We start from the raw sequence: 18,941 nt of genomic DNA, 5'->3' as shown, positions 1-18,941 counted from the left end.
CTTATCCCACCATTTATATAATAGTGATGAGATAAGTTATCGCATGCACATTTTGGGATAAATTATCTCAGAATAGCTAACCTCATATAACTAATTCTGAGATAACTTGTTCCCAACCAAACGACGTTATGCCATTATCCAGACCTTCTGAGATGCTGGTAAAACCTGGGAGATAATATAAGGCATAAAAAGTTTCAATCAGTAATTATTTCCGATTTCACCGTCCCAGAATTAAAACGCACACTGTAAAAAAAAAAACACTTCAATTGTGACTTGAATAGACATCATTTAAAACACAATAGCTTTACATACATGATTAGACCTTATCAAGAAAAAATCTGTACATGACTAGATTACAAGGGACCCTTGTGAATGTTGCCATATGCCTAATTCTGTACATGACTTGATCATAAGAAGACCCTATCCTATTAATTTACCTCTAAATTTGAGCTTTACATACCGCTCCATCTACAATAATTTCTTTTCTGACTCGATAAAATGGGGGGTTTACTCTAATACCGTATCCAGAAGAAAGCCACTTGGAACTGGGAGAACAATTCAAGTAAACACTCTTCAAAACTGCATCAAATGATAGCATACCACACAAATGAATAACACCAATGAAGTACACGGTAGAAGGTTTGGTTGCAGCAATAACGTATTCAGGGCCGGAACATCCTCATAACCTTGGAGACTTGAAGCCGACAGAATGGGCACCTTGAAACTGCAGATGAGCATCTACGGCAAAGCACATGACCACAAGGGACTATAGTAACATCAACTTCAGTGTTGAGACAGATGCGGCACAGCCATGCTGCTTTAGCTGTGTCAGCTTCTTTCGTAGCCATTTCAGACTTTTCCTGCAAATTCACAAGATTCACCAAGTTCTTATTCTAATAATTTGGCTGTGTACTCGGCACAAAATTATATTGCAACTTTGAGAGATTGATCAAGATCATATGGTGGCATTCAAAAGGGGACCAAGAAATTACATTCTGTAAAATAATGCAACCATTGAAAAGACGGGCGGGGATTTTAGAATTATATTGCGACACAGTTCATTTCTATTTCACGAATGAAGATACAATTGGTAGCGAATCGTCGATTTATAATCAGTTTCAGAGAAAAAACAGCTGCTTATATTCAATTTTGAGAACCAAACTTGCACTGATTATAGCAAGATAGCGGGCAATGCCAATGGAGATACGAAGGGTAATGAAAAGGAGATGGACTCAGAAAGGGAATGAGGGTAGAGAGAATTTTGCAACAACAATATGCATGCCCCATTCTTGCTAACCCTATTTCTTTTTTTTTTACCAAATCCCTGATTGAACCCGTATCTTTAACAAGCCTACTGACCGGGATCCCAGATATAATCTGTTAACCTTTGTGAAGACCTGGCCCTATTGTTTCTTCTCAGCCCAAACGCTATTTATGTGATATCCACATCTAACTAGAGTTGATTAATGGCAATAACCCATCCGCAACAAGAACCTCATCATCAGGGTTCGAGTAAGGATAAATTGATATCATAGTAGTGATTCTTTTTTTTTTTTGATGACAAGGGAATCCACAACCTCTACCCTTTAGGTGCGCACAGGGTAAAACCCCCGCTCCTCTGCAATAGCTCGCAAACCACATAGGAGAGGTAAACCACACTAAGCAAGCTCGGTGCGACGAGCTCGACCCAGAAGGCAAAACCCCTTGCTTCCGCTGGCAAGGGGTTTCGAGCTTGAGACCTCCAACATGGAAGTCTCAAGCACAAACCACTGGGCCACCCCGAAGGTTCATAGCAGTGATTCTATTTTGACTTGAATGTGGATCAGGCACTACCTCTCAATAAGATATAGGTCTACAGAACCGCTAGTAAACAAACCCATGAGAACAATATAGTTAAGAAGCAAGGCTCAATGGCTCGAATTCTTCTTTGACTTTGTACAGCAGAACATTAGGGGATAACTCTTCTACAGATCCAACCAACTTTACTTATCTCTGCCCAATTTCAAAAAAACTTTGCTATCAGCTAAGTTGCTCATACTCGGGTGGGGGTGTCAAAGATGGATGCAAATCCGAGAGTCCGATTTGGTAAATCTAAATTTTAAGATTCGGGGGTACGAATCTGAGTATGGATACAGGTGCGGGGATTCGGCTAAAAGGATGTTATATGAGTGTGTGTGTGTGTGTGTATGTATAAACAACGGCATGAAATACCACCAAAAAATTGCTAAAAGGATGTTATATGAGTGTGTGTGTGTGTGTGTGTATAAACAACGGCATGAAATACCACCAAAAAATTTGTGAAGTATGTATCATAATTATTTGCATAATTGGTACAATTGCATAAAAAATAAAAGGAGTGTAACTGTAAAAGAGGAAAGATTATTTAGTGATTATTCAATTAATTTGGTTAATTATGAAGTCACTGTATTCTGCCGACCCAATTGTAAACAGTTGTGGCATCTTTTAACTAATTAATCATAGTAGTTCTTTTTTTAAATCTTTCTTTAGCGTGTTTACTTTATTTAATGATCTGCTATGGTACAACTTTACACAATGACTACCAAAGAAACCCTTCGTCTCTGAGTTTTTTTTCAAGAAAAGCTGGAAAAGCTTTTGTTTTTTTTCAAGAAAAAGCTCTGTACTTTTTCAACAAAAAACGCATCTTCCTCCTATGTGCTTGAATCCTCTGTACTTTTTCAAGCTTCTCCTCTCTAGTCTTAATACTTTTTCAAGAAGCTTCGCCTTCTCCAAATCTGAAGACGTCGCCGACAAATCTTTTCTCCGCTCCAATCAAACAGTCCGGATAGGATTGACCGAATCCAACACGCACCCCGCACCCGTACCGGTGTTGCATCGAGACGGGTTGGCCTCCGAAAATGAAGGTCCGCCACTTAGACTATCAGAACCGACCAACCCAAACAAACACTTTACCACGTGCGTCAAAGCATAACGTCCTCTTTACTCAAATGGAGGTTCCAAGAGCTAGTAACATGTTCATTATAGTTGAAAAGGATGTTAATAAAACTCTCTTTACTCAAAACTTTCATACAAGAGCACTGCCATACTTTGAAAGCGTACGAATATGAATCTAGCAACTCGATGAATTTGGTACACAACCATGTTTTTTCATGTCTATAAAAAGTCGGCAAGAGAAGTCTACCTCATTGACTACACATATTGCTTGTATCATTCAAGCATAACTAAATATAGAAGGAGAAATACCTTCCACAGCATTTCATAAAATACATTTAGTGACTTTTGAACAATATCCAGCCAATCGAATTTCCTACACTTGATCGTACAAATTACAACCTAAAAGTGGGTTCACAAGAGAGTTTTCCGCATATCCAATAGAATTCTATTTGCCTGCCCCTGGTAAACAGTCTCCTTGAGAACAACCTCTCCATCTTAATAACAATCTTATCTAAAATTTCTTGGCTACAAAACCACCAGCCATCTCCTTGGCCTTAATTGATCGCAGCGAAAGTAAATTTTCTTAAGTGATGAGAAACTCAAAGTGACTCAACCTGTACTTCAGTTTCCAAAGATAAACATTCTCTCAATGTGTGCAAACGACACTAGAAAGCATAAGGTAGTCCACACGACCCATGTTGCCGGCAAAGGTTGTTTTGCACACCAACAATGCTATTCTCTTGGTGAATCTTAGAGTCATACTCTTCAAAGTGTACAACGTTACCAAAGTTTTCAGCAAAAACCCGAAATTCAATATGCCAGTATTGTGAAAGGTGATAGCCATTGCGCCTTTGGCGAGAGGCGAGGCTAGGAGAAGCCTTCACGCCTACTACTTGCTACAAGTGGCGATCTCACAAAGGAGAGAAATAACGAGTGGTGATACGGCGAGGCGAAGCAACAAAGGCGAGGCTTTTCCTATTATTTTTATTTTAAAAAAACGTGATTTAATAATTAAAAAGCAATATTAGGGTTTATTTTGACAAAGCCACAAACCGTGACTCTCCTCCGTATTTCTCTTCAGGAATGCAACTCTTCCTCAGCTTCAACCTTCAGGTACTCGTCTTCTTTTCTCTTCTTCTTCTTTCTTCTCTACTTCGTGGCTACTCTTCAGAACTAGACAACACTCATTTCTTCTTCTTCTTCTTCTTCTTCTTTCCGACTCTTCTTCAAAAAGGCGAGCTCGCCTCGCCTTGTGGCGAGGCATACTTTTGTCGCCTTTTATTGCCTTTCGCCATCCAAAAACTGGGGCACCGAGTAAGTGAGTTGGTTTAGTTCTTTATAGTTGTACTTTAGTTATTTGACTTATCTATACTTATTAACCTTTAACTTTATTTTTCTATAATTGAATGGTGGTCGATATTTGGTAGTCAAACTCCAACATTGCAAAAGTTTGCCAGGAAAGTATCAAGTGTAAATTGCAGCTCATTTGGATGCGAGTGAAATTGGAGTGTGTTTGAACATGTAAGAAGATTTTATATCCTAATTTCTATATTATATTATTATTAGTATCTATTGATTAATTTCTAAAAATTATGTGCAGATTCATTCCAAAAGAGAAGTAGCCTAGCGTTATCACATCTCAATGATCTAGTGTACATCAAGTACAATAGAACACTGAAACGTCATTATGATGCTTGTGATACCAGTGATGCAATTGCCTTGGATAATATTGATGAGGCAAATGAATGGTCTATCGTCTTAGGGGACGTTCTTGAAGTTCAAGGTCGCTTAACAAGGGCAAGGAGTACATACTACTACGGGCCCGTTTGGATGAGCTTAATAAAAGCAGCTTTAAAAAAGTACTTTTGAAAGTGCTGAAACTTATTCTTAAAATAAGCAGTTATGCGTTTGGATAAAAGTGCTGAAGTTAAAAAAAAAGTTGTTGATGTGTTTGGCAAATAAGTGTTGATAAACAGCTTTTTAAATCAAAATGTCTGAAATACCCTTAAAAGTTGTTAACATAATAAAAGTTAATTAATTTATATTTTACAGCCATAAAGAATTATATTTTGCTATTATTCTCATATTTCTTTCTCATCACAAATTATTTATAAGAGGAATATAAACTAATTATAGATTTTAAAGATATATAATTTGAATAGATCAAAGAACGATTTAAGATTTCATTTTAGTTTCATCCATAGATAATAATAATTGTCTATCATTCACATATTTCTTAATTATCACAAATTATTTATAAGAGGAATGTAAATTTTTGTTTAAGTTATATGTGCAACTTATTTTACATTTTAATAATATATAATTTGAATAGATTACTTGAAAGATTTAAGATTTATTTTATTTTCATTCATTAATAATAGTAATTGTCTATCATCCACACGTGAAAAGGGAAAAATGGAAGAAAGAGATGTTAGGGTTATGTGGGTAATTTGGAGATTGTATAAAAATATTAAGGGCAAAAAGGTAAAAATGTGGTCAACTTAAAACAACTTATAAGCTTAAAAAAAAAGAAGCACCCCTACCCCAGCTTTTAACTTTTGGCTTAAAATAAGTTTTTTTAAACTTAAAATAAGTTATTTTGAGTATTGTCAAACAGCTAAATAAGTCAAAAATCAGCTTTTAAGTCAGTTTGACCAGCTTTTAAGCTGAGCCAAACAGGCTCTACATCTACAAGTTCAAGTCAGACTCAGACCCTAACTTATCAAGAATCTGCCGAGGAAGAAGATGAGGAGCAATATATAACTGGATCTTGGACTTCAAAAATTTGAAAATCTTGAAGAAGAATAGACTTCTAGAGTTCTAATATTGCTTGTCAATTGTCTTATGAATTATCAAATCATTCAATCTCTAGATTTTAGCATCTACCATTAGTTTTTGAATTGAAATATTTGTTAATGTGTTATTACTACTGAGATTTTGGTTATTTATAAATGCAATTAAATACTTGAGGTTTTTGGTATTAATTGGCGCCTCAATTCAAAAAGCCACTCGCCTCACCGCAAGGCAGACCCAGGTTGCCTTTCACCATCCAAAACACCCAATATGCATAGGAGTTTGAATGCACTTCTCAAGGGACAACATTATTTCCAATATTCAGCATTTAAGCTGGTGATTGCATTTAACTGCTCCAAATACGCAGACTCAATATCTGATGCCAGAAGGCGCGAACAAACATATTCTACCTTTCACCAACCAGTTGGTCCATTCTACTGTCCAATTATTCCCAGACATGCAGTAACAGTTTCAGTTTGAATGAAATGAATTTTAAGGTTCGGGAAAATATGCAACCATGACAGTCCGTTGCCCAAGGACATGTGTGCATTATAAACCAAGACGAATTGGGGAGGGACAGAATGATCATGTTGTAGTAGGAAACAATGCTGTGAGAACCATAAATGGCAAATGTGCCGTTAAACAAGGAAAGATACCTGCTCGAGTAAGAGTGCCGCTTGAGAATCCTTGAATTGCTCTTGCAATGTGATTGTTGTTTCCAGTAATGATTGCTTTTCCACGTCCATACTGATTCCTGCCGCAGAAAGCATCTCCTGAACTGCCTGGACCAATTCTGTAGCAGACACTCGACCATGTTGGAGTGCTTGAAGCTGCTGCTGGTGGTTCCCCTATTAGAAGCATCATTTAACTCTTTAAGTAACAAACATTAGATCAATTTTCACAATAAGTAGACCTAGAACCAACGTTTTGTTAAAATTCCAGTCGATTACTATATGAGAAGGGAGGGCTTTTTAGCAAACATCTATTTATCGCACGGAGAGTAGATAATATAACTACATGTATAGATGGTTTGCTTGGATGTAGTGATAGGAATACAGGTCTTTAAAAATCAATTACAATTGGGTACTCATTAAATATTTCTGCAATGAAAGTGAAAATGTTGAAACACAATTCAATTATTGGGAAAAGTGACTAGAATTTTTCCAACTCTACTACTATAAAAAAAAGACGGAGTTCAAAAGGTTTTTGCTCAAAGCACTAAAGAATGCACACTACTATAAAATGTAAATCATTTGATTCTAAATAGGAAATTTAGCATGGGTATGTACCTCAGAAGGTCTTGACTGAACTCTTGCAGTAACACCCTCACTCCTACTACTGTCCATCGTACAATAACCCTCAGGAAAATCAGCTGACGAGTCCTCACCAGAGATGGTGACACTTTTGAACGAGAAGACATGAGAAGATAGAAGAAGCTCAACCAATCCCAGTGATATTTCTACTTTGAATCTGTAGAGGGCTTGGCCAGCTGATGGTCTCACATTCTCCGAAATCCTACCATACTTCAACTTTTCTCCATTCTGATGCCGCCAAGCTACTATTTCTCCAGCATAAAATGGTCTTAATGGGTGAAATTGTACTTGTAAAGCATCTTGGGGTAGTATATCCATGCCAAGAAGACCATCTTTGTCACTTCTGAATCCATTAGCTTGCATATGAGAACTAAGTTTCAAGATATCGACAAGGGCAGTCTCAGAGCCCTCGGGACAAAGGAATAGAGAGCCTATTGGCAATGGGACGGGGAAGTCCAACACCCTGCTCACAGCAGTCGCTATCACATCAGCAATAGAGACATAGTCTGGTGGTTCAGCGATCAACACAGAAGATTTAGACGGTTCAACAAAGTAAAGAGCCCGGTGACGTGATGTATCCTTCCACTCTGGGAACATCGATTCCGGTCTAACTCGAGTGATATCCAAAGATTTTGGAAGGAGCACAAAGTGTGTATGTAGACATTGAACAAATCTCAACTTCTCCGCAACCAATTTCAATGAGCTTTGTATATCCTCTAAGGTAGCATGATCAATGTCAGCGACGTTGCTTTGCATGCTAGTGACAACAGTCCACACTGCAGCTTGAAAGGATCTGCTCAACAACTTGTGTCTTACAGCTTCAATCTGAACTGATCCAATGCATTCCAAAGATTGCAAATGTTCTTCACAATATAGTTCCTGGAAAGATAGCCCATTAATATCATATAAGAGACTCATGTAGCCATACAGAAAAACATGTTAGTATGCTAATCATTCAGGGAAGAAAAGGGGGGTAAACAATTTCAAATACATATAACAAACATGACGTCTGCAGCTGCACGAACATGATCAAAATCTTATATAAACTAGAAATACATAAAAGTAACCAGATCATTTTGGGTACCTCTATAACCACATCTGAAATCTTTTTGATTCCAAAGGCAATACATAACTTCTCTGGGAGATCTTGGTGGACGAACCTCAGCTTGGAAATCTCAATAAACTTAATATAGCTAGAACCATAAGAATCTATGTATACGCATGACTTAGCATGTATAAGTCTGCAATCATTATCAGGGACAATTGCTTCAGAATGCCAACTGCTCATGTCCGAAGTGTTTGCCTGATCACAGATGAAATGCACAATTCCCATCACAGCACGGAATTCATTTGGATTTAAACGCTGATATCGACATGCTTTTTGAAGATTCAAAAGGAGAGTCTTTGCAGATGAGATGGACAGTGAGTCCTGGAGGCCCAACTCTCTAAGTATATTGACATAAGGCAGGTAGAGTGAAGGGAGTTCAAAAACAAATGGGGAAAGATTAATTGTCAGACGTGTGAAAAGGCAGCTTGCTGTCACCAAACGTGTACCATTTGCGGCAGGCATGAAGGCCACTTGGCACAATGCCTCCTTGTCTGCCAAGAAAAAGAAAAGATGCAGAAATTTTTTCATCAGCGGACAAACAAAACCAGAAATGCACATAACACACTATCTACTTCAAATCAAATCAATATCAAAGTGACTGAAGGAAGTCTTTCAGGAAAAAAAGAAAGCAAAAGTTCCGATCTGAAATAGTAGCTATCCTTACTGCATCCACCAAGATTTCTACCATGGATAATACCTTGTGCCTAAGCCAACTCCTTATAACAGATGTATTAGAATATAAATAAGTATTTATAAGTATTTCCTACTTAGAATAGGAATAGGAATAAGAATAGAAATAGGAATAGGAATAGAAATCCTAGTCGAAAAAGGGTTCCAATGTAGTGTCTAAAAATAGGGTCTCAATGTAACAATTAAGATACACAATTCAATAATATTCTTCCCATATATTTCTCACATGGTATCAGAGCATTGGTGAGAATTTCAAGTCACCGGTGTCAAATTTCGGTGAAGACGGTAGGACTGATTTGTGTCATCTTTCATTCTGAAGGTGTTGTGCAAAAGACAACACCGTCACGAGGCTCGAGAAGCTCAGGTGACCAAACCCCAGCCAGACCCACCGGAAAATACCCTCCCACGCGCCCCCACGCGCCGATCGGAGGTGGGAATTTTCCGGCGAGATCTGCTCACGCGCCGGTGCGCGAGTGCTGCTCCGGCCATTTTTTTGAGCTATTTTTTTCCGTTGGATCGCCCAGTATTTTCAACCAGAACCTGGGCAGTTTTCTCCAGATCCGATCATCGGAGTTAGGGTTCCGGTGATTTGCTAGATGGCAAGCCTTACTATCTAGTTTCGATTTTCAAATTGAATATCTTAAGGGAGAAGACAATTCTCTCCCCAACTTTCTAACCCGTGAATTTTTGCATGGTAAAAATGAGTAGAAAACAGGTTAGGCCCTTGGCACGCGGAAAAGCAATTAGGCCCACTTCTAATGGATCAAGCAAAGTAGCAGGCCCATTTGAAATAAGGCCTGAATTGGACCAGAACAGATATTCAGCATTGCCCAATGGCCTCCAATTGTTCCCTCTACACTACCATCAAGTAGTTCTTCAAACATGCTGGTTTTGAAAAAGCCTTTTCAAAAGGAGCAGGAGCAGCCCAGTTCAACATCCCCATCGGGAAAACTTAGATTTTTCCAAATTCAAACTAGTGACAGTTATGCAATGAAGCAGCCAGAAAGCTTCGTAGAGGCAATATCTCCGAATACTGTTAAAAATACTGCAAAAGAAAAAGAGAAATTTGACGTTGTTTCTTTGCAGGTTTTCCCCATCCTTGCTTTAGACAAGAATATGAAAGCTATGAGGTTAAACACCTCCTGAAACCCCTTTACTCAAACAGGAATTATGTAGAAACGGATAATTCCTTAAAAACCAGGAGATTTTTTGAGTTTAATCTCGTAGATACAGGGTCTACCGAGATTGAACATGAACTCGCTGATAAGTCAGATTCGGAAAGCATTGCCTATTCCAAATTTACTATTAAAAAGATTTTATCTCCATTTGAGTGGCAAGTCGACCACTTACAAACTCCTATCAACTTTTCAAAACGTTTTAATCCACAAACGGATAATTGGTATAATTACAAAAATGCTTGGACTAACTTCTTATATGTTAGGCCAACCACTCATACTTGATTTGTGAAGTACTGTCTGGAAGTGGCAACTTCCATTATCCCAAGATGGTTCTACGAATGGTGGAGCTATTTTGGTGGAACTGAACAAGTTATGCCTAAGCAATTTGCAGATCAATATCCTCCATTTCAAATTGACGAAGGCATATCCACTCTCCCAGAGAATATTAAGCTCTGTAAATATTTTATTAAGAAACGTCTTTCTTATATTATTAGCTGCACATTTGTTATTGCAGATTTTGACAGGATCAAATTTCTTCCAAAAGAAATCCGAGTCAAATGCTGGTCTCAGCTAAAAAGGAAGGCAACCCTTATACTTGTATGTGTTTGTATTGTGAACCCTTCTACTTACCCTTTTGTCATCTAGACCCCTCAACTCAATAAAACACAATTTAATAAACCCCTCTAACCATTGACCAAGCTTATGTGGCATTTGAATGTCTGAGTTGGCAAAAGTGTGTAACCACACACATATTAAGGCGAGTGAGGGAGCATTTTTACTTAAATAAATACTAAAAATTATAAAATAAATAATTTTTTATTTATTTTTGACCAATGATTAAAAATCTCCTTCTTCTTCACCCATTACACCTCCTTTTCAGCCATTTCCATCCCCTGTCCATCCCTTTTTTTCTCTTTTACCACAAACTAATAAAAAAGCCTCCATCTTCTTCACCCATTTTCAGGAGGGGCCTTTTTGCAGAACCTAAATTTAAAATTTAATTTAAATTTTACAAGCTTTCATACCTTAAATTGAAAGACAAAAGTTGGCTGAATGGTTCAGGCATTAACAGGATGAGTTGGTGCTAGTCATAACAATTTTTTGTCCTGAGCATAGAATTCCACGAAAATATGTCCAACCCCTTCTTTCCATAGTCTTGTAATTGTTTTAAGAGATGTTGACATTGAAACCTCCTTGAGTCCATTGGTTCGCCGGCAAAGGGAGAGGTTTATGGTGGCGGTGCTCGTCGGAGACAACCGATTCGCTGTAGAGTGAGAGAGACGGTGGTAGTAAGGTGAGGGGAGAATTAGGCAGGTGAGGGTTGAAGGATCTGGTTACGATAGCGAAAAGATTTTCGGCCAGATCTGATGGTGCGGCGACGGCTTAGGTTGATAATTTTGTGACGGTTGAAGGAGGAAATCATCTTGAGGGCTATATTCATCATCTTCATCTTCTTAATAAATGAAGCTAGAAAGAAAGGGGAAGAAGAAATGCAACAATGACTTTTTTTTGGGGGGGGAAAAGTCACAGGAGTATCAATTTTTATTTTAAGAAATATATATAAATTTAATTATTTTATTTTTTATTCAATAATTTGGTTAATAAATCTTAAAAAATGTTTAAAAAAGATAATTATGACATGTCATTGATATAGATGATATGAATTTGATATGTCATTGATATAGGTGATGTGGATTTGACATGTCATTGATATAGGTGATGTGGATTTGACATGTCATCAATTTAAGGGAGAGTGAACTACACACATGAGGAGAGGGGTTCAAAAATCTTATTTGTATTGAATTTAAGGGTCTAGATGACAAAACGGTAAGTAGAAGGATTCACAATACAAACGCATACAAGTATAAGGATCCACCAGACCATTCCGCCAAAAAGGAATCTCCATCATCTTCATCCAAGAAGACTCAAACCAGGCCTTCACCATCAAAGAGTGAACTAAAGAAAAAACTGGAAAAGGCATTATCAGAATTAGATAATGATCCGGATGAAGCTGCTCTTATGCAACTTCTTGATGAAGCTTCGTCACAAAGTGACGACAATGGAGATATGATGAATCCTAAGGCCCTTGCAAGGTCCTATTTGAATCCATTAGATTAATCTTAATTGAGGTTATTAAAAACCAAAATAATTAATCTTTCAGATAGAGATCAAAAGATCGGAATTATCTAGAAAGAGATAAAGGAGTTTCAAAGAGACGGAATCTTTATCGATATATCAGATGGACCCTACCACCACTGAAAGTCTTTTGTACTATTCGGAAAAGAAGAAAAGTAGTGGACCCCACTTATCTTATCTCTTCAAAAGCGAACTAGACCTTATCAAGAAAATCTGGGCCTCGACCAGACCTTATCAAGAAAACTGCTTTTAAAATAATTCCACGGCGTTTTTGGGGAGATGCAGTTCTTACGTTTGTTATTTGATAAATAGGATATCTTCTTCTTCTATTCATAATAAGGTTCCACATTCCATACTGTTTCCTAAGTCACATCTCTACTCCTATCCCCCCTCGTGTCTTTGGGAGCACATGCTTTGTTCATAACTTAGCCCCAGAAAAAGATAAATTAGCTCCTCGTGCCCTCAAAAGTGTCTTTCTTGGTTACTCTCGAGTCCAAAAAGGGTATCGATGTTATTCACGTGATCTTCACAATACCTTATGTCCGCTGACGTTACATTTTTTGAGTCTAAGCCTTACTATACATCTTCTAATCATCCTAATGTATCTATGGTCTTACCCATACCTCAAGTTTTACCTGTGCCAACCTTTGAAGAATATACAGTTACTTCTACATCTCCAGTTGTTGTGCCACCATTACTAACTTATCATCGCGGTCTACATCCAACCCTAGTCCCGGATGATTCATGTCATGCGCCAGACCCTGCTCCTACTGCGGACTTGCCTGCACCTAGCCCACCACTTGCGCTTAAAAAAGGTATACGATCCACTCGAAATACTAACCCACATTATACCTTCTTAAGTTATCATCGTTTATCATCACCCTATTATGCCTTTGTGTCGTCTTTGTCCTCTATTTCCATTCCTATGACTACAGGTGAAGCACTTCCTCATTCTGAATAGAGGCAGGCTATGGTTGAGATATCTTCTTTACATAAGAGTGGTACTTGAGAACTTGTCTTCCTTCCTGCAGGTAAATCTATTGTTGGTTGTCGTTGGGTCTATGCAGTCAAATTTAGTCCTGACGGTCAGGTTGATCGACTTAAGGCTCGCTTTATTGCCAAAGGGTATACTCAGATATTTGGGCTAGATTATAGTGACATTTTTGCTCCTGTGGCTAAAATAGCATTTGATCGTCTTTTTCTATCTATGGTTGTCGTTCGTCATTGTCCTCTTTATCAGTTGGACATTAAGAATGTTTTTTTGCATGGTGATCTTGAGGAAGAAGTCTATATGAAGCAACCACCTAGTTTTGTTGCTCAGGGGGGAGTCTAGTAGCCTTGTATGTCGATTGCGTAGGTCATTCTATGGTCTAAAACAATCTCCTCGAGCTTGGCTTGGGAAGTTCAGCACAGCAATTCAAGAGTTCCGCATGACTTGTAGTGGAGTGGATCACTCTGTGTTTTCTCGACATTCTGCACCAAGTCGATGTATCTATTTGGTTGTTTATGTTAATGATATTGTTATCGCTGGTAATGATCAAGATGGTATCACCGATTTAAAGCAACATCTCTTTAAGCAATTTCAGACTAAAGACCTTGGTAGATTGAAATATTTTATAGGTATTGAGGTTGCTCAGTCTAGATCAGGTATTGTTATTTCTCAACGCAAGTATGCCTTAGACATTCTTGAGGAGAAAGAAATGATGGGATGTAGACCTATTGACACTCCTATAGATCCGAATATTAAACTTCTTCTGGGACATGGGGAGCCACTTAATAATCCTGAAAGGTGTAGACGGCTTGTTGGAAAGTTGAATTATCTCACAGTGAGTAGACCTGACATCTCTTTTCCCGTGAGTGTTGCAAGTCAGTTTATGACTTCCCCTTGTGATAGTCATTGGGAAGCAGTTGTTCGTATTCTGTGATATATAAAGTTAGCTTCCGATAAAGGACTACTCTTTGAGGATCATGGCCATGAACATATCATTGGATATACAGACGCTGATTGGGCAGGATCAACCTTTGACGGACGTTCGACATCCGAATATTATGTTTTAGTTGGAGGTAATTTGGTGTTATGGAAGAGTAAGAAACAGAATGGTTGTTCGATCTAGTGCAGAATTAGAATATCGAGCAATGGCGACAGCAACTTGTGAGCTAGTTTGGCTCAAACAGTTGCTGGGAGAACTAAAATTTGGCAAAATTGATCAGATGAAACTTGTGTGTGATAATCAAGCGGCTCTTCATATTGCATCAAATCCAGTGTTTCATGAAAGGACTAAGCACATTGAGATTGACTGTCACTTTGTCAAAGAAAAGATACTCTCGGGAGACATTGTTACAAAATTTGTGAAGTCAAATGATCAGCTTGCAGATTTGTTCACCAAGTCTCTGACATGTCCCGTATTAATTAGATCAGTAACATGCTAGGTACATATGATTTATATGCACTAGCTTGAGGGGGAGTGTTAGAACAGAAATAAGTACTTATAAGTATTTCCTACTTAGAATAGGAATAGGAATAAGAATAAAAATAGGAATAGGAATAGGAATCCTAGTCGGAGAAGGGTTCCAATTAGTGTCTATAAATAGGGTCTCAATGTAACAATTAAGATACACAATTCAATAATATTCTTCCAATATATTTCTCACAAGATGGTTCATTGTCCTGATAGTTCATTGTCCAGTTTCAAAAACACATCTTGAGCATAAGGTTATCCATCTCTTCATCACATTGTCCTGAGTCAAAGCTGCTTCTTTGGCCAATAACCAGATGAAACATAATGTTTTGTAAGGTATCCTATTGTTTCAAATTTGTTCCACAGCCAATTTTGATTATGATGGCTAGGTTGATCCATCATTTTGTAAGCTTTGTTAACTCTGAATACACCTTTGTTGTTACCACTCCCCCATGTTATATCCTCCCCTATCTGAAGCCCATTAAAGGTGTCCACTATGTTAAGAAATTCAGTGACTCTCATAATTCCCCAATCATTTAGCTGCCTCCTAAAAGTAAGTTCCACCCATGTGGTGTCCATAGCTCTGCTATTGATATTTGTTGGAAAAAAGCTACATTGAAGATATTTGGGAATAAAACTTCCAAATTGCCTTATTCATGCCATTCATCCATCCAAAACTTGGGTCTTTCTTCCATTCGCCCCTTTTTTCTTTGGGCAGTTAATACATATCAGCCCACATATCTCTTATAGATCTCCATAAACTGGCCCCATATGGATAAGCAAGAAAAAGGATAAGCAAAGCGCACATACCTGAAGAAGAGAGAGAACTCCAGACTCTGTCAAGGTACTTCAATACATCAAAGGAAGCTTCATCAATTGTCTTTATGCCTGTAGTAGCTGGCCAATGAGCAAGTGTGTCTTCACCACTATTTCTTCCAATAACCTATAGTACATTTTGCTACATGCTTAAATGACTGAGTAATGAAGTACCATTTAATATAAATACAAGGAAATAACCACCATACCTGGAGGTGCCTCAAAACTGTGGGAGATGCAGGAGGACTTCTCAAATTTAGAGCCCCCCAAGAGTATTCTGGTGGGACAATGCTCTGCCTAGAAAGAATGGGGGAACAGCTCCAAGCAAGTGGCCAATCCTTTAATATAATAGCTTCAGAATATGAACACAGCACTCGCTTCCCACTTCTCTTGCCGCCAGCATTTGGGAAGCCCTTTTCAGCAGGAACACATGCTATCTTCCCAAAAATACTGCAAAATTGGTTACTGTAAAGGACGGCAAAATTTGATATTATAGCTTTCACAAGGCTTTCTGCCAACAACCAGATTTCAAACGATACTTCATCCTGTGAGCTGAATAAATCTTTCTCAAGATCATCAGTAAGTCCTGAAGGTGGCATGAAGTCTCTTCCAAGCGACTCAACTCTCTTGGCACATTCAAGGATAACATCAGATTCAACTGAAGTGTGAAGGCCCACCTTCTTCAAAATGCGTAGCCATCCTTCGGAGATAAACCTTTCTCCAGGAAATTTAATTCTCATGCCTGAGAACACTGATGTTAATAAAGCATCACTGGGATCAAAAAGATCGGTTGGTTTAAAGAGTTCTGCAGACATTTCATCAGCGCACCTAACAAATTTAGTCTCCTTGAGTACTTCAATAATTGATGAGTCTTCTTGTAGGTCCTGCCAATTCGAGTATAGGTAGATCAAAATATCTTCCTGTACAGACTGAGGCTTCTCATCAAATCCAGGCAATCCAAATTTGACAAAAATTTGTTGATCATGCAACTCCGGGACCCCAAGGGCTCGAAAAAGAGGTTTCTCATTAGAATCAGTAGAGACAGATAGACAGCGTTCATCAAATGGCTTAAGAAAGGTATTGGAAGGAATGATACAAAGCTCATGACTCTGCAATCTCGTATACGTTCCCACAACTGTCTTGTATATAGGCAAATCACGCAGCACTTCAAGCTCCTCTCTTCCATAGCCAGAGCTATTTGCAGAAAAATCAGAAGCAAAGAGGGTAAAAAGCTCATCACGCTCTGAATCTGGAAAGGAAGTGAGTTCTGGAAAGTATCCAGCATTTTTAGCTGCGACAAGCTTCAATGCTATAACTTGACCTAACGATTTCCCCTGACCGGGTAAACATTTGCAACGACCAGCACAATCCAAGAAAGTGCTATCAAAAATGGGTATATTGCACTGGTTCAGCAACAACCTCAACCAAGGGTACTTTCTCTCTGCAACTTTAAATGATAAGCTGTAGGATTGAATCTCTTCAGATTCCAAAGGTAATCCAGACAGATCAGCTTCTCCACTTGACCTATCCTCAAGTTCAATAGAGTCTAAATTACTTGCAACAGGTGGAATGAAAACAAGTTTTCGCTCCTTTACACGGCATAGTACTGGACGACCAAGAAAAGCTGGAATAAGTGGCCAATCAGCGAAAAGTTCCAGATCATCTGAACAGTCATCAACCATCTTCCAGAAAAGTCTAATCCAGTTAGGAGAAGGACCACATTCACTTGCAGAAGTAGCATTGTTCTCCCAAGAGAACCAGGGTACCATATTTGAGTCACACACATTATTCACCCAGTTTTCATGGAAGAGAAACCTCATATGATTAGCCAGCAAAGTAAGGGAGAAACTCTGCAGCTTCAATAATGACTGAATTGTGCGGTTAGAAAAAATGTTCAACAATATTGATCTATCCAGTACTTTAGGATGAACGAATTTAGCAGCTAAAGGAATCATTAGTGATTGTTGATCCTTGTTTCCAACCCAAAGTTCAGTAGCTCCCAGCCTTGTAAGATGATTTGTTCCTGTTGGACAGGGTAACCCTCTGAGTTCACTAGCTACAGATAGTAGCTTTTGATCATTTCTATCTCTAATACTATCCCCGATGGTTCCTGAAACAACATTCCTTTGAGATAAAGGACCTCCTCCACGACCAATATCTTCAACAACAACTCGGCCTAGATCAAATAAGGCCTTTCCTAAGCTTGTCATCATTTCAAGGGCGTCTCCTCCAGAACTGCTTGAAGGTTGTAGAGTGTTGTGAATTCTACGAGAACTGGAGCTTGATTCAGAGAAAGAATTAGTGTGACCTTCACTAGATTCTTTAACAGAATCTAAGTTGCTAGTGTCTCTGAATGAATCAGACATATTTGGTTCACTGGTTTCTAGAAGCTGGATATCTGATAAGCAATATTCAAGTACATCAATGTAAGTCTCAACTGATCGGAGAACAATAGATGTTGAAGAAGCCCGAAGAAGGTCCCGGACCATCTTAGGTTTGATTTCCCTGACTGTAACCCCTAAGGCTTGTATTTCACTAACCAACTCCCATGGTACTGAGAATACTGGATAATGTTCTTTCACAAAGGCACAAACTGTAGTTGGAAGCAAGCCACCATCCATTCCAGTGCCAGGCTGAGATAGAAACATACCCTCCTCGGCCTTTACTAGGTTTCCTGAATACAACTGCCAAACAGGAAGATCCATAAGACGAGCATAGAATGGCTGAATAACTTGCTGAGTGATACATCCCCAATCTGCTTTAGAAACCTTCATTGACATGAAATCATTTCCATCTTTCTCTTGTTCAATCAGCAAATTTCTAGTCGACCTGGGCCAAAATGAATAGATCTGATCACCATATGCATTCAGAGTCAAACTGACAGCTCGGGCCACACTAGGCTCCAGAAGAGAAGTTGATGGTTCCCTCCTCAACTTTTGCATTTCCAATACCAGCTTCACATAAGAATCACGAACACAACACATAAGTTCTCGATTCCAAGCTTCAATCAATTGATTTCCAGCATCAAACCGTGGCCCTGCCAAAGACTCCATTTCTTGGTCCTTGAAAAGAAAACGTCCCTGATTATGACACACTAGGAAATATCCGAGTATAGTGACTGGTATGTTTATAGTACTGGACAGCGGAAGTGGGGACATGATAAAGCTTGATGAACAAGTATTGCTAGGCTGCCCATTTTGAGATATCAGTGCTGCAACACCACCAACAGGTGTAAGGTTGTATGCCATGTACCGCCTGCAAAAACCGCTAGTAAGAAAGTTGCTGCTCCAAAAATGGCAGATTGATGGAGAACATGCTTTCCAGGGATTTGTTACAGTAAATATCAAGGGGGAAGGGGGTGGGGGTGGGATGGGGGTGCTCAATGGCGAATTCTAGAATGAATTACAACCCTGAAAAAGTGCATTCTATTCGTTTTCTAAGAGGCATTCAAATTCCTAAGGATAATCTAACAGTGCTCAATTGTTCTACACAATAGTCTATTTATTTGTTCTTGCAGACCTACCAGAGTGATACC

At 38.6% G+C, this 18,941-nt stretch overlaps 1 protein-coding gene across 1 annotated transcript in view; it reads right to left on the bottom strand.

Annotated features, from left to right (window-relative positions):
• Positions 1-246: 246 nt before the first annotated feature.
• LOC107010837 (sacsin) overlaps positions 247-18,941 on the bottom strand; it is a 47,783-nt gene continuing 29,088 nt past the window's right edge. The window contains exons 8-13 of the mRNA XM_015210106.2: positions 15,616-18,661; positions 15,401-15,533; positions 8,104-8,618; positions 6,996-7,898; positions 6,363-6,554; positions 247-860 (exon numbers count right to left, since the gene is read on the bottom strand). Coding sequence (XP_015065592.1) covers positions 663-860; positions 6,363-6,554; positions 6,996-7,898; positions 8,104-8,618; positions 15,401-15,533; positions 15,616-18,661 — 4,987 coding nt within the window. The 3' untranslated portion in view covers positions 247-662. The remainder of the gene's footprint in view (positions 861-6,362; positions 6,555-6,995; positions 7,899-8,103; positions 8,619-15,400; positions 15,534-15,615; positions 18,662-18,941) is intronic.

The sequence above is a fragment of the Solanum pennellii genome, chromosome 2, assembly GCF_001406875.1.
Source record: "Solanum pennellii chromosome 2, SPENNV200".
NCBI lineage: Eukaryota > Viridiplantae > Streptophyta > Magnoliopsida > Solanales > Solanaceae > Solanum > Solanum pennellii.
This window is presented reverse-complemented; position numbering and strand designations above follow the sequence as displayed.